Here is a 17,232-nt window from a genome sequence, read left to right as displayed (position 1 = left end):
TCTGGTCACCCTGGTAGGAGCATGCTATTAGAAACACCTACATCAATAATACTGGAAATCAATTATTGGCTTTCTGCATGAGAGAGAAAATAATGAGTTAGGGCCCAATCCTATCCAACTTTCCAGTGCCAATGCAGCTGCAATGCAGACCCGACATAAGGGAACAAACATTCCCTTACCATAACTACCCTCCCATCACAGGATGCAGCGCTCACCCCATTGGCATGGCTACACCAAGGCTGAAAAGTTGAATAGGATTTGGCCCTTAATGAGTTTTGGATTAGAAGATTAGTTTGAAAGGAATAGGGAATATTAATCTGAAATGAAATACTTATAATGAGAAGATAAGAGGGGCTTCTGGAGATATATGTATAGGTGGAAATTTAGATTATTAAGGTAAAAAGCTGTAAGTAATTAGAACATTTGACTTCACCCATGCTACATTATTAAAGGTATTCTTTGTATTTTTTATAGTTTTTTAAATGTATCTTTAACTAATTTCTGCCCAGCCCACAGGTGTACACACTTGATCCCTGTTGCGCATATGCAAACATTGGGCAAAAATGGCTTAGGGCCCAATCCTATCCAACTTTCCAATGCTGGTGCAGCCTCAATGCAGTCCCAAAAAAAGGGAACAAACATTCCCTTACCTTGGGGATGGCGCCATGACTTCCCCCCTATTTAGCACATGCCCTGTTGGCAGGGCTCCACCAGTGCTGGAAAATTAGATAGGATTTGGCCCCTAATGTTGTTGTTGTTGTTGTTGTTGTTCCTTTTCTATTTTTCTTCTATTACTTCAGTGGTTCTCTCACATTTAGCACCGAGACCCACTTTTTAGGATGAGAATCTATCGGGACCCACCAGAAGTGAAGTCATGACTGGAAGTGACATCATCAAGCAGGAAAATTTTTAACAATCCTAGGCTGCAATCCTACCCATACTTACCCAGGAGTAAGTTCCATTTACTATCATTGTTAAAAGCATATACAGAGTAGCTTGTTAAAAATACATGTCTGTCACATTTCCCCAAATGCAGTCACATCCCATGGTAGCATCAAGTCTAATATATTAAAAATAAAATACAGTAGAACCTCCAAAGTTGACCACCTCTCTATATCGACCACCTCCTTAAGTTGACCTAATTTTCACAGTATGGACAGACACTGCATATACACTATGGGAGACCAACCTCTCTATATTGACCACCTCCGTAAGTTGTATCTTGACCACTTTGACCATTGCACAGAGTATTAATTTACCCTCCGTAAGTTGCCCACTGAAAGCGATACTGTGGGCTTTTGTTTTGACTGGTTTGTCCCATCTTGGAAAAGCAAGAAGCCACACAACAATCCTTCCTCTCCGCCTGCTAGAGCATGTGCGAAAGGGTTTTAATAGGTGGGCATACTGCACATAGCAGACAGACCTGCGCCAGCTGCCAATTGTACCTGGACATGTACCAAGTTGTGGGGGACATGAGGTTTCTTGTGCATAGTGAAACCACTGTCCTTTCACTTTGGTTCCCATCACCAGTGCATTACTTTACACTTATATTGAAACAGCTGCTGTTTTGCTGCCTATTCTCCCAGTTTGGAGAGATCCTTCTGGAGCACTTCACAATCCCTTCTGGTCTTCACCACTCAGAAAAGTTTGGTGTCATCCACAAACTTGTCCACCTCCCTGCTTATCCCTGTTTCCAGGTCATTTATGAAGATGTTGAAAAACACCAGTCCCAGGACAGATTCTTGAGACACTACACTTTCCACCTCTCTCCACTTTTTTTGTCAATTGCCCATTGACACCCACTCTGTTTCCTGGTCCTCAACCAGTTCCCAATCCATGAGAGGACCTGTCCTCTTATTCCCTGACTGTGGAGTTTTCTCAACAGCTTTTAGTGAGGGACCGTATCAAACATCTTCTGGCATTTAGTGAATCTGAGAAGACCCAGTGGAGGCCAGGCAGCCTAAGTAAAAAAGTGTTGTTTTTTTTAGCTGTTGGGGCTATGTAAGATGCTACATGCTACGGACTGGCAAGGGATAGCATTGATCTGCCTGTCTGCTATGAAACCAAGTTTGCTATGGTTTGCAAATGGTCTGCTATGTTTGCTATGGTCTGTTTGCTATGGTCTGCTATGAAACCTGTCTGCTATGAAACTATTACATAATACCAGAACCAGGGGACATCCACTAAAATTGAGTGTTGGGCGGGTTAGGACAGACAAAAGAAACTTTACTCAGCGTGTGGTCGGTCTGTGGAACTCCTTGCCACAGGATGTGGTGCTGGCGTCTAGCCTAGACGCCTTTAAAAGGGGATTGGACAAGTTTCTGGAGGAAAAATCCATTATGGGGTACAAGCCATGATGTGTATGCGCAACCTCCTGATTTTAGAAATGGGTTATGTCAGAATGCCAGATGCAAGGGAGGGCACCAGGATGAGGTCTCTTGTTATCTGGTGTGCTCCCTGGGGCATTTGGTGGGCCGCTGTGAGATACAGGAAACTGAACTAGATGGGCCTATGGCCTGATCCAGTGGGGCTGTTCTTATGTTCTTATGTTCAAGTATTTTTTTTTAACTTACAATTTTTTTTAAGCTTATGAATTTTCAGGGGGTTTTTTAAACACTGATTGTGGGCTGTTTATTCTCTGTCTCTTGATATAGATATAGATGATATAAATAGTAAGCATCAAGGACATACGATACATGCGATACAAGGACATCTGCAAGAGGGATCTGAAGGCCTTAGGGATGGACCTCAACAAGTGGGAAACCCTGGCCTCTGAGTGGCCCGCTTGGAGGCAGGCTGTGCAGCATGGCCTTTCCCAGTTTGAAGAGACACTTTGCCAACAGTCTGAGGCTAAGAGGCAAAGAAGGAAGGCCCATAGCCAGGGAGACAGACCAGGGACAGACTGCACTTGCTCCCGGTGTGGAAGGGATTGTCACTCCCGGATTGGCCTTTTCAGCCACACTAGACGCTGTGCCAGAACCACCTTTCAGAGCGCGATACCATAGTCTTTCGAGACTGAAGGTTGCCAATACAAATAGTAAGCATCACAAGAGGATCAAATCTCATTGATATTTTAGGCAATAAAATAAAAAAGCAATAAAACTTTTTAAAAATCCAATCTAAATAATAACTTGGCCTTGCATTTGTTGTCCTGGGAGCTAAACGTAATATTTAAATGCCTTTTCCCCCCATATGTTGACCACCTCCCTATGTTGACCAATTTCCTCCAGTCCCTTGGGTGGTCAACTTAAAGAGGTTCTACTGTATTGAGACGCTGAAACAGGGACGCCTGTGTTGGCTTGGTCATGTCGTGAGAATGGATGATGGCCGGATCCCAAAGGTTCTCCTCTATGGAGAACTCGTGCAAGGAAAGCGCCCTACAGGTAGACCACAGCTGCGATACAAGGACATCTGCAAGAGGGGTCTGAAGGCCTTAGGAGTGGACCTCAACAAGTGGGAAACCCTGGCCTCTGAGCAGCCTGCTTGGAGGCAGGCTGTGCAGCATGGCCTTTCCCAGTTTGAAGAGACACTTGGCCAGCAGACTGAGGCAAAGAGGCAAAGAAGGAAGGCCTGTAGCCACGGAGACAGACCAGGGACAGACTGCACTTGCTCCTGGTGTGGAAGGGATTGTCACTCCCAAATCGGCCTTTTCAGCCACACTAGACACTGTTCCAGAACCACCATTCAGAGCACAATACCATAGTCTTTCAAGACTGAAGGCTGCCAACAACTGAATTGAGATGAATGGGGACCCACCTGAGATTGGCTTGCAACCCACTTAGTGGGTCCCAAACTACAGTTTGAGAAACACTGTTTTACTGCATTTTTCTTTTTCCCTTTATTTTTATAAATAACTGCAATTTAGAATCTTGCAAAAAGAAACAGCTACATTATTATTATTATGTAATAATACTTTTTTGGCAATACTTTCAAAAGTTGTAAGTCTTTTTTTCCAAGTTTCTAATAATGATAATAATAAAATTAATGGGTGGTGTGCTTAAAGCTTCCTGATTTCAGTTGTCCTCACTGCACTCTGCATGTTCACATGTACTGCCAGCCTGGGGGGGAGAGAAAAGCACCCCCTCCCCCGCAGCCGGCCACTGCACGCACCCTCCTCTCCCTGCAGCAGCTCCAGGGACCTCCTGCCTGCTCACACCTGAGCAGCTCTGCCTTCCGCCCCGCCTACTTGTGTGACACGTGACCCGCCTCTCCTCCAATCAGAGGCTCCGGGGCGCAGTTCAAACCTGCAGGCGGCGGTTGGCGGAGGGGCCCTTCGCCTCAGCAGCGTCCAGGCTGGTCTCTCCCAGGGCGGGTCTTGCTATGGAGGGTCGGTTGGTCTCTCCCGGCCCCTACCGCGCCACCAAGCTGGTAAGGAGGCCGCGGCGCCCACTGAGGGGGGCTTAAGGGGGCTGCACCGCCCAGAGCCCGGATGTGGAAGTGGGCAGCCTGGTCCAGCTGTCAAGGCTGCAGGGAGCATCCCCTGCGTGGTCCAGCGCCCCGGGAGGGATGAGGTTTCCATGGCGACGAGCAGCCCTTCTGCTGAGCCACCTGAACAAGCACATCCAGGGTGCTTTGGTCCTAGGGATGCTGCATGGGTTGCACTGTCCAGGAATCGGCATGCAACATGTGTGCGCGTGTTAGGATCACGCGTGTAGCTATGGTACTATGCTGCAGTGGGCTATGGTTCCCACACGTGCGCTGCCTGTGCATGCAGTGTGCAATGAGTTGTGGTTCCCACACATGCGCTGCCTGTGCATGGGGTGTGCAGTGGGCTGTGGTTCCCACACATGTGCTGCCTGTGCATGGGGTGTGCAGTGGGCTGTGGTTCCCACATGTGCGCTACCTGTGCATGCAGTGTGCAGTGGGCTGTGTTTCCCACACGTGCACTGCCTGTGCCTGGGGTGTGCAGTGGGCTGTGTTTCCCACACGTGCACTGCCTGTGCCTGGAGTGTGCAGTGGGCTGCAGTTCCTACACATGCACTGCTTGTGCATGGAGTGTGAACCCTGCACATTGCAATCTGCATAGGTTGCAGGTTACTATGTACCAGTCACCTGCAGTGGTTGGGGAGGCAGGTGAGGCAGAGCCTCCAGTGGGTACACCGTTCAGGAATTAACATGCAATTCATGTGTGCACATGTTAGGATCACACATGTAGCTACGATGCTATCTTGCAATGGACTGCAGTTCTCACACACCCACTGCCTGTGCATGGAGTGTGAACCTCACACATTACAATCTGCAGACAAGCTGCAAGTTACTGTGTAGCTGGGACATGTCGTGTAGGTAGGTGAAGCAGAGCCTCCTCCCCAGAGTCCTTCGAAAAGTGCCGATGCATGTGTGTGTGTGCGTGCTGTGAGTGCTTTCACACTTGGTAGCGCTTTTTGAAGGACTCCAGTAGGGAGGCTTCTCCCCACCCACTGCATGTTCCTGCTATGTAATCTGTTTTTTAAAAAAATTCTCTAGTCCAGCATTCCTGAAGTTGAAGGTTTTTCCTGGCAAACTAAAGGATTGCCTGCTTAAGGTCACCTGAAAGGGGATGGCACATGTGGGTTTGAATCACTTACTGTAAGCAAGCGTTGACAGCCTAGTTATGAAGTTGTTAAGGGGTAACTGCTCTTCACCAATTGCTGAGGGGTAGATGTGTGTGTTATTTTCACTGCAACAGTGTAATCCTATGTGGGTGAAAGGCTACAGTCCTATGCACACTTTTCTGGAAATAGGCTGCATTGAACACAGTGGGATTTACTTCTGAGTAGAACTGCATAGGATTGGGCTGTAAGCCCCATTGAGACTTTTGTCTTGAGTAGAGATGTGCACTACAAGCATCTCATGCCTTAAAAACTAACAGGTGGATTGTAGTAGTATAAGTTTTTGTGACTTGCAATCCACTTCTTCAGTGGACTTGCATGTGTTCCTAGAGGTGGAACGCTAATCTGTTACGCTGGAAAATCCAGACTTTAGGGCAGTGATTTTTCAACCAATGGCACATTGGTGTGTTGCAAAAGGTCTTCAGGTGTACTGCAGCAGTTTGGGGGAGGGTTTTATAGGATATGAGCCCCTGGCTCACAGTGCAGTGTGCCTTCATAATTGTCCTAAAACGAATGGTGGGCCTTGACAATTTTAGCATCTTCTCTGTGTGCCATGATATGAAAAAGGCTGAAAATCACTGCTTTAGAATGGTCACATGGACACCTCTTTGCAGACCTGCAGAGTCTGCATTTCAGCTCTGCATGGTCCTGTGAAGCAGTCCATTATCACCCTCTTGGGATAGCATTGATCTGCCTGTCTGCTATGAAACCAAGTTTGCTATGGTTTGCAAATGGTCTGCTATGTTTGCTATGGTCTGCTATGAAACCTGTCTGCTATGAAACTATTACATAATACCAGAACCAGGGGACATCCACTAAAATTGAGTGTTGGGCGGGTTAGGACAGACAAAAGAAACTTTACTCAGCGTGTGGTCGGTCTGTGGAACTCCTTGCCACAGGATGTGGTGCTGGCGTCTAGCCTAGACACCTTTAAAAGGGGATTGGACGAGTTTCTGGAGGAAAAATCCATTATGGGGTACAAGCCATGATGTGTATGCGCAACCTCCTGATTTTAGGAATGGGTTAAGTCAGAATGCCAGATGTAGGGGAGAGCACCAGGATGAGGTCTCTTGTTATCTGGTGTGCTCCCTGGGGCATTTGGTGGGCCGCTGTGAGATACAGGAAGCTGGACTAGATGGGCCTATGGCCTGATCCAGTGGGGCTGTTCTTATGTTCTTATGTTCTTATGACTGCATGTACAGCTTGCAGCTAAGATGGCCAAATGGTGGGTTTTTCTTTATTGTTTCAGTTGTCTACAACTGGAGTGGAGAGCTGGATGTGCATTTTTGCCTGGCCCACAGGTGTACACATTTAGTCCCTATTGTGTATATGCGTTGGGCAGAAATTTGTTGATTCAAGGTTTCCTTGTGTACCTGGGGATTTGTATGTGATGTGGAACTGATACCTTTATAAACCCCAACAGGGGAAAAAAACCTATAGATTCTGCTAAATTGTTGCACTTGTGTGGTGTCTGTGTGATGGTGGTGGTTTTTCCTTAATCTAAATTTCACCTCTTCTGCCTTGCAGTGGAATGAAGTTACTAAATATTTCCGTGCAGAAATGCCACGAAAGAAGCACAGGCAACACTTTAAAAAATATGGAAATTGTTTTACTGCTGCAGAAGCTATCAGCTGGCTTCATGAAATACTCAGGAATAACAGCAATTTTGGGCCAGATGTTACTAGGCAGCAAACCATTCAGCTGTTAAGGAAATTTCTTAAAAATCATGTGATTGAGGATATAAAAGGAAGATGGGGCTCAGAAAATCTGGATGACAACCAAAACTTGTACAGGTAATATGCAGCCATCCTGACAACCTGAAAAAAGACAAAATCTCAATTATTTCCCCATTTTCTGAGTTAATAGCACGAGTACCAATATAATTTCTGCCTGCTTTGTTTCTTCCACCTTTATATGGGCTTGAAAATTAGCTGCCTGATAAAACCAAACTTTTGTTGCATAATGTAATATGTGACGTTTGGATACATTTATCCTGTTTCAGTATCCAGGTAATTCTTCCTTTTACTACTTTACAGCACTTATTTGGAACAGATATGTACATTTTCTGCCAACGTTTCTGTGATTATCGCTTTCCCAAATAATTACTGTGAAAGGCACATCTCTCTTTAGTCTTGCTCAGGGTAATTTGGAGGACTTCCTTAACATTGGATTAAATTGATATATTTTAATGTTGAGTTTTTATGTTCCAAATTGTAGATTTCCTTCAACTTCTCCAGTTAGAATTCTGCCACGTCGATGTCCGTTGTCCGGGAAAACAGATAATACACCTAAAAAGATGGAAAATGTGCTTAAATTACCACGTTCTTCCAGGAGGACTCCCAAAAAATATTTATTTCGAGAACACCAGGTAATAGGTTGTTCCAACATATAAACCAGTTGAAAAATACGTGGTCCTGTGGTGTAGTTGAAGCATTTAATTGTTAAACTAAAAGACCAAAGGAACTTTTAAAATGTGCAAATAACATACATACTGGCAGTAGGTGGAACAAAGACCATATTGGAGTGGGTTAAGCAGTACTGGAGAAGAGGGAGAGAGTCAAGTAGCATACATGCATCTTTTAAATCCTTCTTGCCCCTTTGTAGGAGAATGTAGAAGACCTAAACTGCGAATCAACAGAGGAGGAGGAGAAAGATGCAGCAAGCAGCAGGCGAGAAACTCAAGCAAATATAGAAGAAGTGTGGAGGAACCTCATTTTGATACAGTGAGTGAAAAATAGTTTTTGCTTCTCTCTCCTATCATTGAACTTGGCAAGCTATTTACACTGAGAGAGTTCAAAATATGTGCGTTTTTGAAGTTTAAGACTTCTGCTAAACCGTAACAATCAGATCCATTTTGCCAGCTTGATCTAAGAGTGTGATTGAAGAAGAAAGTCCTTACAGCCCAGTCCTATGCACGTCTACTCAGATGTAAGCCCCATTGTGTTAAATTGGACTTACCCCCAGGAAAGTGTGCATAGGATGACAGCCTGAATCTGGAAAAGAGCTTGTTTTGGTTGTCTTGCGGCACAATCCTATCCTCTTGGCCATCCTACCAGATTTTTCTTGTGGTCACCCACTATAGAGGTCCACAGGGAACATGGAAGGACAGAGCATGCTGCAGACAGCAGCATGAACTATTTGGCAAAAAGACTATGCTCAGCATTTCATGCCTGTAATGGTAAGCATTATTTTCAAGATATGTTGAATCCTTTCACAACCCCTTTTCCCTGAGAAGTTCTCAAAGTGCTCAGTTCTGGAACTGTCTGCTCCTTCTGTTTCTCTACAGCTTGCAAACTATTTTAGGTATACCATCCTTGGAAGAAGTCTTGCTTCCAACACAAGTAGTTCCACAGTATGTAATGTACAACATGACAACTACAAGTAAACGTGGTGTTGTTCTTCTACAAGACAAATCAGGTAATACATGTAACTTCTCAGGGGCCAACTTGTAACTAGATGCTTACTAAATGAAATGACATTTTAACATGATTTTGGTTGGGAGATTTTGGTAGGTTGTTGTGAAATCTGATAATTTAATCCCACCCCCAGTGTATGCTAGGAAATAAATCCCAGTGATTTCAACTAGAACCTTCTGATAAATATGTTTTGTATATCACAGTCTAACTTAGAAGAAGGAAAGCTGAACAAAGCTGTAACCTAGAATGTGTGCCACATTTTAACTTACAAATTTTACATGTCTTAGGCCCAAATCCTAACCAACTTTCCAGCACTGGCATAGTGGTGTCAGTGGGGCACATGCTGCATCCTGCAGTTGGGTGGCACTCATAGAGTCATCTTCAAAGTAAGGGAATGTTTGTTCCCTTATCTCAGAGCTGCATTGCCCTTATGTTGGTGCTGGAAAGTGGGTTAGGATTGCATCCTTTACTTTCTTGTAAAACAAATAAGCTAGTGTGGTACAGTGACTAGGAAACTCTAGTTCAAATCCTCTCTCACTATGAAGCTCTTACAGCTTTGGGCAAATGGATATTAGCCTAACCTAGATCACATGGTTATTGTGAGGTTTAAAATAAAATGCCAGCTGGGTAACCCCTCCTCCCGCAATGCATGCTGTTCTGGACTAAGAATGGAATAAAAATATATATGAAGTGATGGGAATTGAAATCTTTCCATCTCATTTCCTTCCTTGCAGAGGACCTCCCTCACTGGGTACTATCAGCTATGAAATGCTTGGCAAACTGTAAGTTGGACCAAAAAATGCTGGCTGAAAGATCATATCCTTTCACACATTCTTGTAGAGCAGAGACTGTCTTTTGTCAGCAGTGAGAAAGGGATCCTCAGTGATGCAGTGAAGATGCATTCTATTGAACTCAATGCGTTTTGGGTGAATGAGTCTTTTTCAGGGGTACTGATTAAACAAGGATGTGTTCTATGTTGTGTCAGAAAATCTGTTCTGCACCGTTGATAATCTGATTTTGGAGGATGGATGTAAGGGTAACCATATGCAAAGCGAAGGCAGAAAATAACAAATAGGAAACAAATCATGGCATTTTAGTTCCGTGGGGTGTATTGCACTCTAAATATGCACCACATGCTTGTGATGTATCTGGTATTTAGCAGTCATGTCAATGCTTAGAAGAACTGTCTCTTGCTAGATCATATCAAAATTCGTACAAGCTTGTCTCTAATAATATTCAGTGAGACACCCCAGGAAAACTCACAAGCAGAACCTGGTGCAGTAGACCTCTTCTGTTGTACACTGGGTCCCAGGTTATAGAGGGTGGGGGGGAGGAAAGTGCTTAGCTAAAACATTGGAGAGTGGAGGAAGCAGAATCTGAAACATCGCATAAGGGGCATTTGTTATGCTGTCTCAGGCATCTGGAGGTCTTTGGCTGGCCCTGGCAAGCATCTAGGGAGAAATGAGATGCGTGTGATCTCCTGAACCATTGCTTATGATTTAGCAATTGGGTCTACCACTTGGCTAATAGCCATATCCTCCATTACTTTGGGCCCAATCCTATCCAGCTTTCCAGCACTGATGCAGCCCTAAGGTAAGGGAAAAATATTTCCTTACCTTGGGGAGGCCTCTGGGGACTGCCCACCACCACAGGATGCACTGCACACCCCATTGGAATGGCTGCCTCAGCACCAGAGAAAATTGGACAGGATTGGGCCTTTTGTCTGTTGGCCTTCATCATATCATGTGACAATTAAATCAATTATGTTCTGCAATATTTTTCTTAACTAGCACATTAAAACCATATAGTTATTACCAGTTGTCATCATTTACTATGAAACATCCAGGAAATCCCACCTTGCTACTTGATTCGTACCACAGGCAATAGCAGCAGCACCTTTAAACTTCTCTTCCTCTGCCTTTCCTAAAGAGATTTCCAACTCTGGAGTTTTCTTTACATATTCATCCTTATGCAGCCAGTTATCCTGCCTTTCCTTTAAAATCATGATTCTTATATAGAGTAATCCTACACATGTCCAAACGTAAGTAAAGACCCATTGTGTTAAATGGAGCTTACTCCCAAGGAAGTGTATATAAAATTGCAGCCTTGATCACTTGTATTACTGAAACCTTTATTTGCATAATTGAAAAATTGCTTTTGCTACTTGTTCTGAAAGACTGCTTCTTTGGTGTATAGTACTTTGGGCACATGATAGCTCATATTAGATAGGGTCTTCATCACAGCGCTGCATCATTGAGATCAAAATTGGATAATATTTTCTTGTTTTATTTTCTGTGCCTAGGGCCTAGAAGTAATGACATGAGCCAGCCAACATACATGGGCTTTGAAAGGGACGTGTTCAAAACGGTTGCTGACTATTTTCTAAGTCTCCCTGAACCTTTACTTACTTTTGAGTATTATGAATTATTTGTTAACATCTTAGGTATGTATTTCATTTAGATTTCTTCCCTGTGGCATCCTAAACTTGGATGGGCAATTGAGAATGAGACCAAGAGGGAAGTCCCTCTGCACTTCCTAGATTTGTGGGGTGAAATGTGGCTACAGTTATAGGATAAGAACATAAGAACAGCCCCACTGGATCAGGCCATAGGCCCATCTAGTCCAGCTTCCTGTATCTCACAGCGGTCCACCAAATGCCCCAGGATGAGTAATCTGTTACACCAGGAGTTCTCAAACTCTCCCCCCCCCGCAACCCCCTATTCTGCGGTGGAGGGCACCGTGACTTACTTCTTTCTTCAGTGCCAGGCCTCTGCAGGCCTCTCGAAGCAACCAGAAGTCGCTTTCACAAACCCCAAAGTAAACTGGAAGTGGCTTTCTGGCTGCTATTGGAGGCCTTCCAAGGCCTGGTGTGACCTCCAGTTGTGTCCAGAAGGCTCCAACTTGGAGCAAACCACACATAAGGGCAGGTGGGAGTGTCTAACCTTGGACATCGAGTCATGACCTACCAGAACCATAGTTTGAGAAACCCTGTGTTAAACTGTACATTCAGCTGATAGTTTGTATGTGCTAACATTAACCTTTGATCCTAGGTTTGGTACTTCTGAACATTGACTTATTGTTGTACGTCCTTAGCCTTGCATATATGGGCTAATTGTTGCATGTGTGTGTGTGTGTTCTGAATGAGCAAATGTTCTTTCAGTGTTACTAATACTGAACTTTAATCTGTCTTAACTTTTCTGACTTGTGTTGCTGGTTTTGTTTGACTTGTCACATTGCCTGCATTTGAATTTCTATTTCCATTTTCTGATAGTTTTGTGTGGCTGCATCACAATTCCAAATAGATCCAGTGGAAAATCTATTTCCCAGAGCAATTTGGAGCTTTTGAAAACTCCCCATTTAAACTCTTTCAAGTCGACCGAATGTCTCCTTCTAAGCTTGCTCCATCGTGAGACTGGTATAAAAGATGAATCTGGATCTTCCAGAAGTGTTTCTCAAAAGAAGACTACAGCTGAAAAAGAATGTGGTGCAAAAGTACAGCAGTGTAGAGTGGCTGGGAAGAGTGCCACTGTTCGTGAACAAATGGGCGGCAGTTGTCAGAATCTTTCAAGACTGAAAAATGAACAAGCTCTGCCTCTTGCACGTAAGACAAGATGTTTCTCTTTGGAGGGAATTGTCAATACACCCTCAAGCAAAAGTAGTGAAGATAGATTAAAAACATTTCCTCAAGTTGGTGTTTGCCCAATACCACTCACCGTTCATGAAAACCAACTCTTGCACCCTGAGTCTAAACCAGAAATGTTGGATCTTTGTTCTAGCAATCCTAACCAAAAACAAACCCATGGCTTCAAGGGAGTTTCTGCATCAAGTGTTCCAGGCCAAGATCTGTATACTGGTTACCATGAACCAATGCAACTTCGCAGGTCCCGGAGTTTGCGTGGAAATGATAAGTTCAGCTGGCGTGGCGTCCATGCTCCAGTTGCAGAGATCACAGTGAAGCCGCATCCAATAGTCCCTCTTAGCCAAAAAACCCAAAGTACTACTTGGGTGGTTGCTAAACTAGGAAGTAAACCTGGGGATTCCAAAATGGGCATCAGTAAAAGACTCTGCAGAAGCACAACAGAACTCTCAGAAAACACATTTTCCCCCAGCTCCTTTACATTGACTGGCACATCAAGTAAGATTGCTTTCCAGAGCATGACTTTTTTAAAACTAACTAGTTTGCTTTTCTGCTTCCTTTCGCCAGTACCAGGGTTTTTAAATGACTAAACATGTTCAGCAAGATTTGCCAAACAAGATCCTCTGGCCTGTGAGGTTAAGTAATTTTTTTAAAAAACTAATATTTTGCAATACAAGCATCGGTATCTTCTGTAGTGCATGCTTATTCAGAGTGTATGTTCTGTCCATGCTCTGCTAATTCTGTAATTCAGCTTATTTGCACTTGGTATGGTAAGTTAGATTCTTTCTAGTGTCCTAACTCCTATACACCCAGCTAGATGATGCATGTAATTTAGAAAAACAGCACACATCTGTGTAAAACTAAGTTCTGTTGGTCTTCACCTGCGTTTCTGGAGCAAAATGAGGTGAGTTCAGGATGATCGCAACACAGATGTCTAAGCAAAACCCTTTTGCTAGCACTAACCCTTTTAGTTATAGTAACTTATTCTATCCTGAAAATGCTTTTTAATCTTTTCCTGAAATGATTTATACAGAATTGTTAACATTGCCATCAGAATAGTCACGGAGCATATTGTACCTTCCTAGGTCTGTTGCAACCTCATTTAGAAAGAGTTGCTATTGAAGCACTGCAGATATGCTGTTTGTTGCTTCCCCCGCCAAATCGCAGAAAACTTCAGCTCTTAATGCGCATGATTTCTAGGATGAGTGAAAATGTGGACATGCCCCGACTTAGCGATGCAGTAGGCACCAAGTCTTTGGTAAGAGCTGCTCTTAAATTCTTCCATTGTATCCATGTGTATTTGACTGAGTTTAAGATTCTTTTTAACTGCAGTTATTGATCTTCCCTTCCTGCTCGGTGATAAGGGGTTATGACATGGCATGGAATATGGTACAAAAGGATAACTGCAGTTCACTTTTGCAAACCCCTTTGTTTCGTAACAGCTTTTTTCATGTTTTTAGATGATACAGACATTTTCTCGATGTATATTATGCTGTGAAGAAGTAGACTTTGATGAGCTGCTTGCCACAAGATTAGTTTCGTTCCTAATGGATCATCATCATGAAATACTAGGAGTTCCAACTTATTTACAAGTTGCAGTACAAGACCACATAGAGACTTTAAAAACTATTCAGGTGAGGAAGAGGCTATAAGCTTTTTTCTCCCTCCTGGCAGCTTCAGTGATCCAGCAATTTCATTATAAAACTTGCTATTGCTCCACATTCTTTCTTCAGCTTTGGACATGCTCTTCCCAAGTCCTTTCATGCACTGGGGCTTACTCCCAGGAAAATGTGTATAGGATTGTAGTCCTAGAATGCTTTGTCTGTATTAGATCCTTGGTAGCTATACTGCTATAGGGGTTTATATCGATAGATAGATAGATATAATTTGTTTCAAAGCAACACTTTGTTTCAAAGCAACACCAACAGGAAGCAGACAACAGAAGAAGTAGACAGACAGCAAGAACACTAGACTGCTTCCTGTTGGCATTCTCGCTGTTGCGTCTAGTGGCTACAACTTTAATGTCCTCCATTTCCAAAAAGCTTCCTCTACTGTCCACTTCCTTTTAGCATCACACTCAGGACTCATCTCTCTTTGAAGCCTCTCCAAGTAGCACCCCAGAATGCCCTGTTGCACCACAGTAAGTATAGGGTTCCGCAGTGCTATCTGGAATTAGCAGTAAGAACGTGTCCTTCATGGATATGGGGAGGGGGCTACTGTAATTCCACCTAGAAGCAAAGAGGCCATATTAGCACAGTGCAGCCCCCATCCTGTACCCTCATTTTTGTTTATTTAAACATTTTTATCCCACCTTTCCCTTGCCAAGGCAAATGCTCAAGGCTGCTTACAAAACATTCCATAAAACAGCAATATAAATATACATTATAGAAACATAATAATCCAAGAAAACAATCAAGATCAGCAGCAAATTCAGTTTAACAGATATTGTTATATCACAGGTTCAACACCAAATAAACCCAATCAGATGGAGTCCATAAAATCCATTTACTGTAACAATAAAAGGCCAAAACACATGCACAACAGCCCCACTTAAATATCCTTATACTCCACCCTCTAATTTCCCCAATAATCATTCCCACCTGTCCCTAGACTCCTGAGTTCTGGAATAATTCTTAATTCCTCAACTGTTCTACAGACCCTCCGCCTGGCAGCTAACCCTTTCATACACAACAGATATTATAACCAAGAGTAAAATCAGATAAAAACACATGCCCTTCACACACACCCTTATTCCAAAGATTGATTCCAAAGATCACTCCTATCCACAGAGGTGATACTCAAACAGAAGTGCAATGCAGGGGCACAGCCTAAACTTTTCTGCCTTTGAGATGAGGTTTTCATCTCACTGGCAGTATAAAAGCCAACTGTTGTGTTTTTCTGTGGCTGAGAAAAAGTGGCTTATCTAAAGGCCTTTTGGTGCATTTTTGGCTGCGCTAAGATTTGAAATTTCAAACATGTTGCCCTTGACCAACTTAATCAACGTGCCCGTTCTCTCCAGTTGATTAAAATGCCAGAACGGAAGCTTGTCACCAGCTTGCTTCTTTGCAGGGGGAATGTCTAGAAGAAGAAATGAGCACCATTTTCCCAACCTATTCCTACTGCAAGAGGATAACTTCTCGGGAATTTGATGAGCAGAAGGTTTCTACCTCTCAGGCGGCAATTACAGAGCTGTTGGAAAGTATTATTAAGGACAGACATTTATCTCTGAAAGACAAGAAGAAAAAACTGAAACAGGTAAGAGACTGCTTTGGTGAAACTTTCTTAGGTGATACTACTAAGCAATTAAGTACAAGTCGGTCCACACCATCCGCAGGGGTTCTGTTCTCGGAACCCCCACAGATGCAGAAAACCACAGATAATGAAATCTGATCTGACCTCTTTTCTGAGGTGCAAAAACCAGAAAGGCTCCGGCAGGCATTCTAAAGTGCGGGGAGGTTGCACATGCCTTCCTTATGACTCAGAAGACCTCATGGATGTGACTTCTGGTTGCATCTGGAAGGGCTTCTGTAGGTCCTTCTGCTGGTTCAGAACCTGCAGTGGGTCAAATCTCCAGGTTCCGAATTGGCTAATAAAGAGGATCCATTGTACTACTTTGGCTGTTCTGTGGATTATTAAGGAAAGCCTATGACCTTGTGAATTGCTTCTGGTACATCACATATGGAAGCCATCTGTCTGTAAAGGGATACCTTTTTGTTGCTTATTCATCCAGTTTGGAGAGGTCTTTGTCCTTTTTGGAGTTCTTCGCGAAGGGCAATTTTCACCATCCTTAACAATTTTGTTCCCTCATTGCCGTGACCCCTTCCTTGCTCACTCACCCACCCCCAACCCAACTCCAGAACATGTAATCTCTATAAGGCTTGCTATCGAATTATAAGTCTATAGCAAGACTATACCTTTGTTCTAGGATTGAATATGTGGTGGTGAAGTAAAGTCCCATCTGTAAATGAGTGGTCTCTTATTTTTCAGTTTCAGAAAGAATATCCACAGATTTATCAGAACAGATTTCCAACCACAGAAAGCGAGGCCATCTTGTTTGAAGACAAGCCCACCATTAGGCAGCCGATGCTCAGCCTGCGAAAGCCAAAGTTCCGTGGCTTAAGACATTAACTCATACCTCTTTTTTGTTTGAAAACTCATCTGCCTGACATTTGTATGGCATGGAAAATGAATGTAAACGTTTTAAGCGAGCATGCATGCCCAAATGTGAATTTTGTAGAGTTTCCTGGTCATACCCAATGTTTTCATTTCCACACTTCAACATTTACAAATTAATCCAACAATTGTATATAGATTTTAAGTGTGTAGTTTTGAATTGAGAGAGATGTAAACGAAGGTCACAGAAAGTATATAAATTTCATTAGCCAAAGCAAAAGCAGCATAACAATAATGCTGGCGGAAATGAAGCACTGATTCAGTTTACTCTTTTTTTGGAAAGGGCATACTTTAGGTACCACAGTAAGCAGTCATTTTGTGTTCAATTTTGATACATATAGGTGTCCTCCCATATCTGTGGGTCCTGGTAGCCACAGTTTCACTTATCTGAAGTTCACAACTTGCCCCCATCACAGAA

At 43.4% G+C, this 17,232-nt stretch overlaps 1 protein-coding gene across 1 annotated transcript; it reads left to right on the top strand.

Annotated features, from left to right (window-relative positions):
- The first annotated feature begins 4,320 nt into the window (after positions 1-4,320).
- On the top strand, positions 4,321-16,897 carry DEPDC1 (DEP domain containing 1). The gene is made up of 11 exons (XM_066635925.1): positions 4,321-4,368; positions 7,116-7,381; positions 7,806-7,956; positions 8,193-8,311; positions 8,875-9,005; positions 9,739-9,786; positions 11,307-11,447; positions 13,727-13,899; positions 14,102-14,275; positions 15,711-15,896; positions 16,629-16,897. Exons 1-11 carry the CDS (start codon positions 4,321-4,323, stop codon positions 16,767-16,769), a joined length of 1,578 nt encoding a protein of 525 aa, XP_066492022.1. The 3' UTR covers positions 16,770-16,897.
- The last annotated feature ends 335 nt before the right edge of the window (positions 16,898-17,232 follow it).

The sequence above is a fragment of the Tiliqua scincoides genome, chromosome 8 (assembly GCF_035046505.1).
Source record: "Tiliqua scincoides isolate rTilSci1 chromosome 8, rTilSci1.hap2, whole genome shotgun sequence".
Classification (NCBI taxonomy): Eukaryota; Metazoa; Chordata; class Lepidosauria; order Squamata; family Scincidae; genus Tiliqua; species Tiliqua scincoides.
This window is presented reverse-complemented; position numbering and strand designations above follow the sequence as displayed.

Excerpts from the sequence above, each read along its gene's own strand:
- DEPDC1 (XM_066635925.1), top strand. The coding sequence starts at position 4,321 with ATGGAGGGTCGGTTGGTCTCTCCCGGCCCCTACCGCGCCACCAAGCTG. Across the intron at positions 7,957-8,192 it reads ATTTATTTCGAGAACACCAG|GAGAATGTAGAAGACCTAAA; the intron begins GTAATAGGTTGT and ends GCCCCTTTGTAG. Across the intron at positions 13,900-14,101 it reads CAGTAGGCACCAAGTCTTTG|ATGATACAGACATTTTCTCG; the intron begins GTAAGAGCTGCT and ends TCATGTTTTTAG.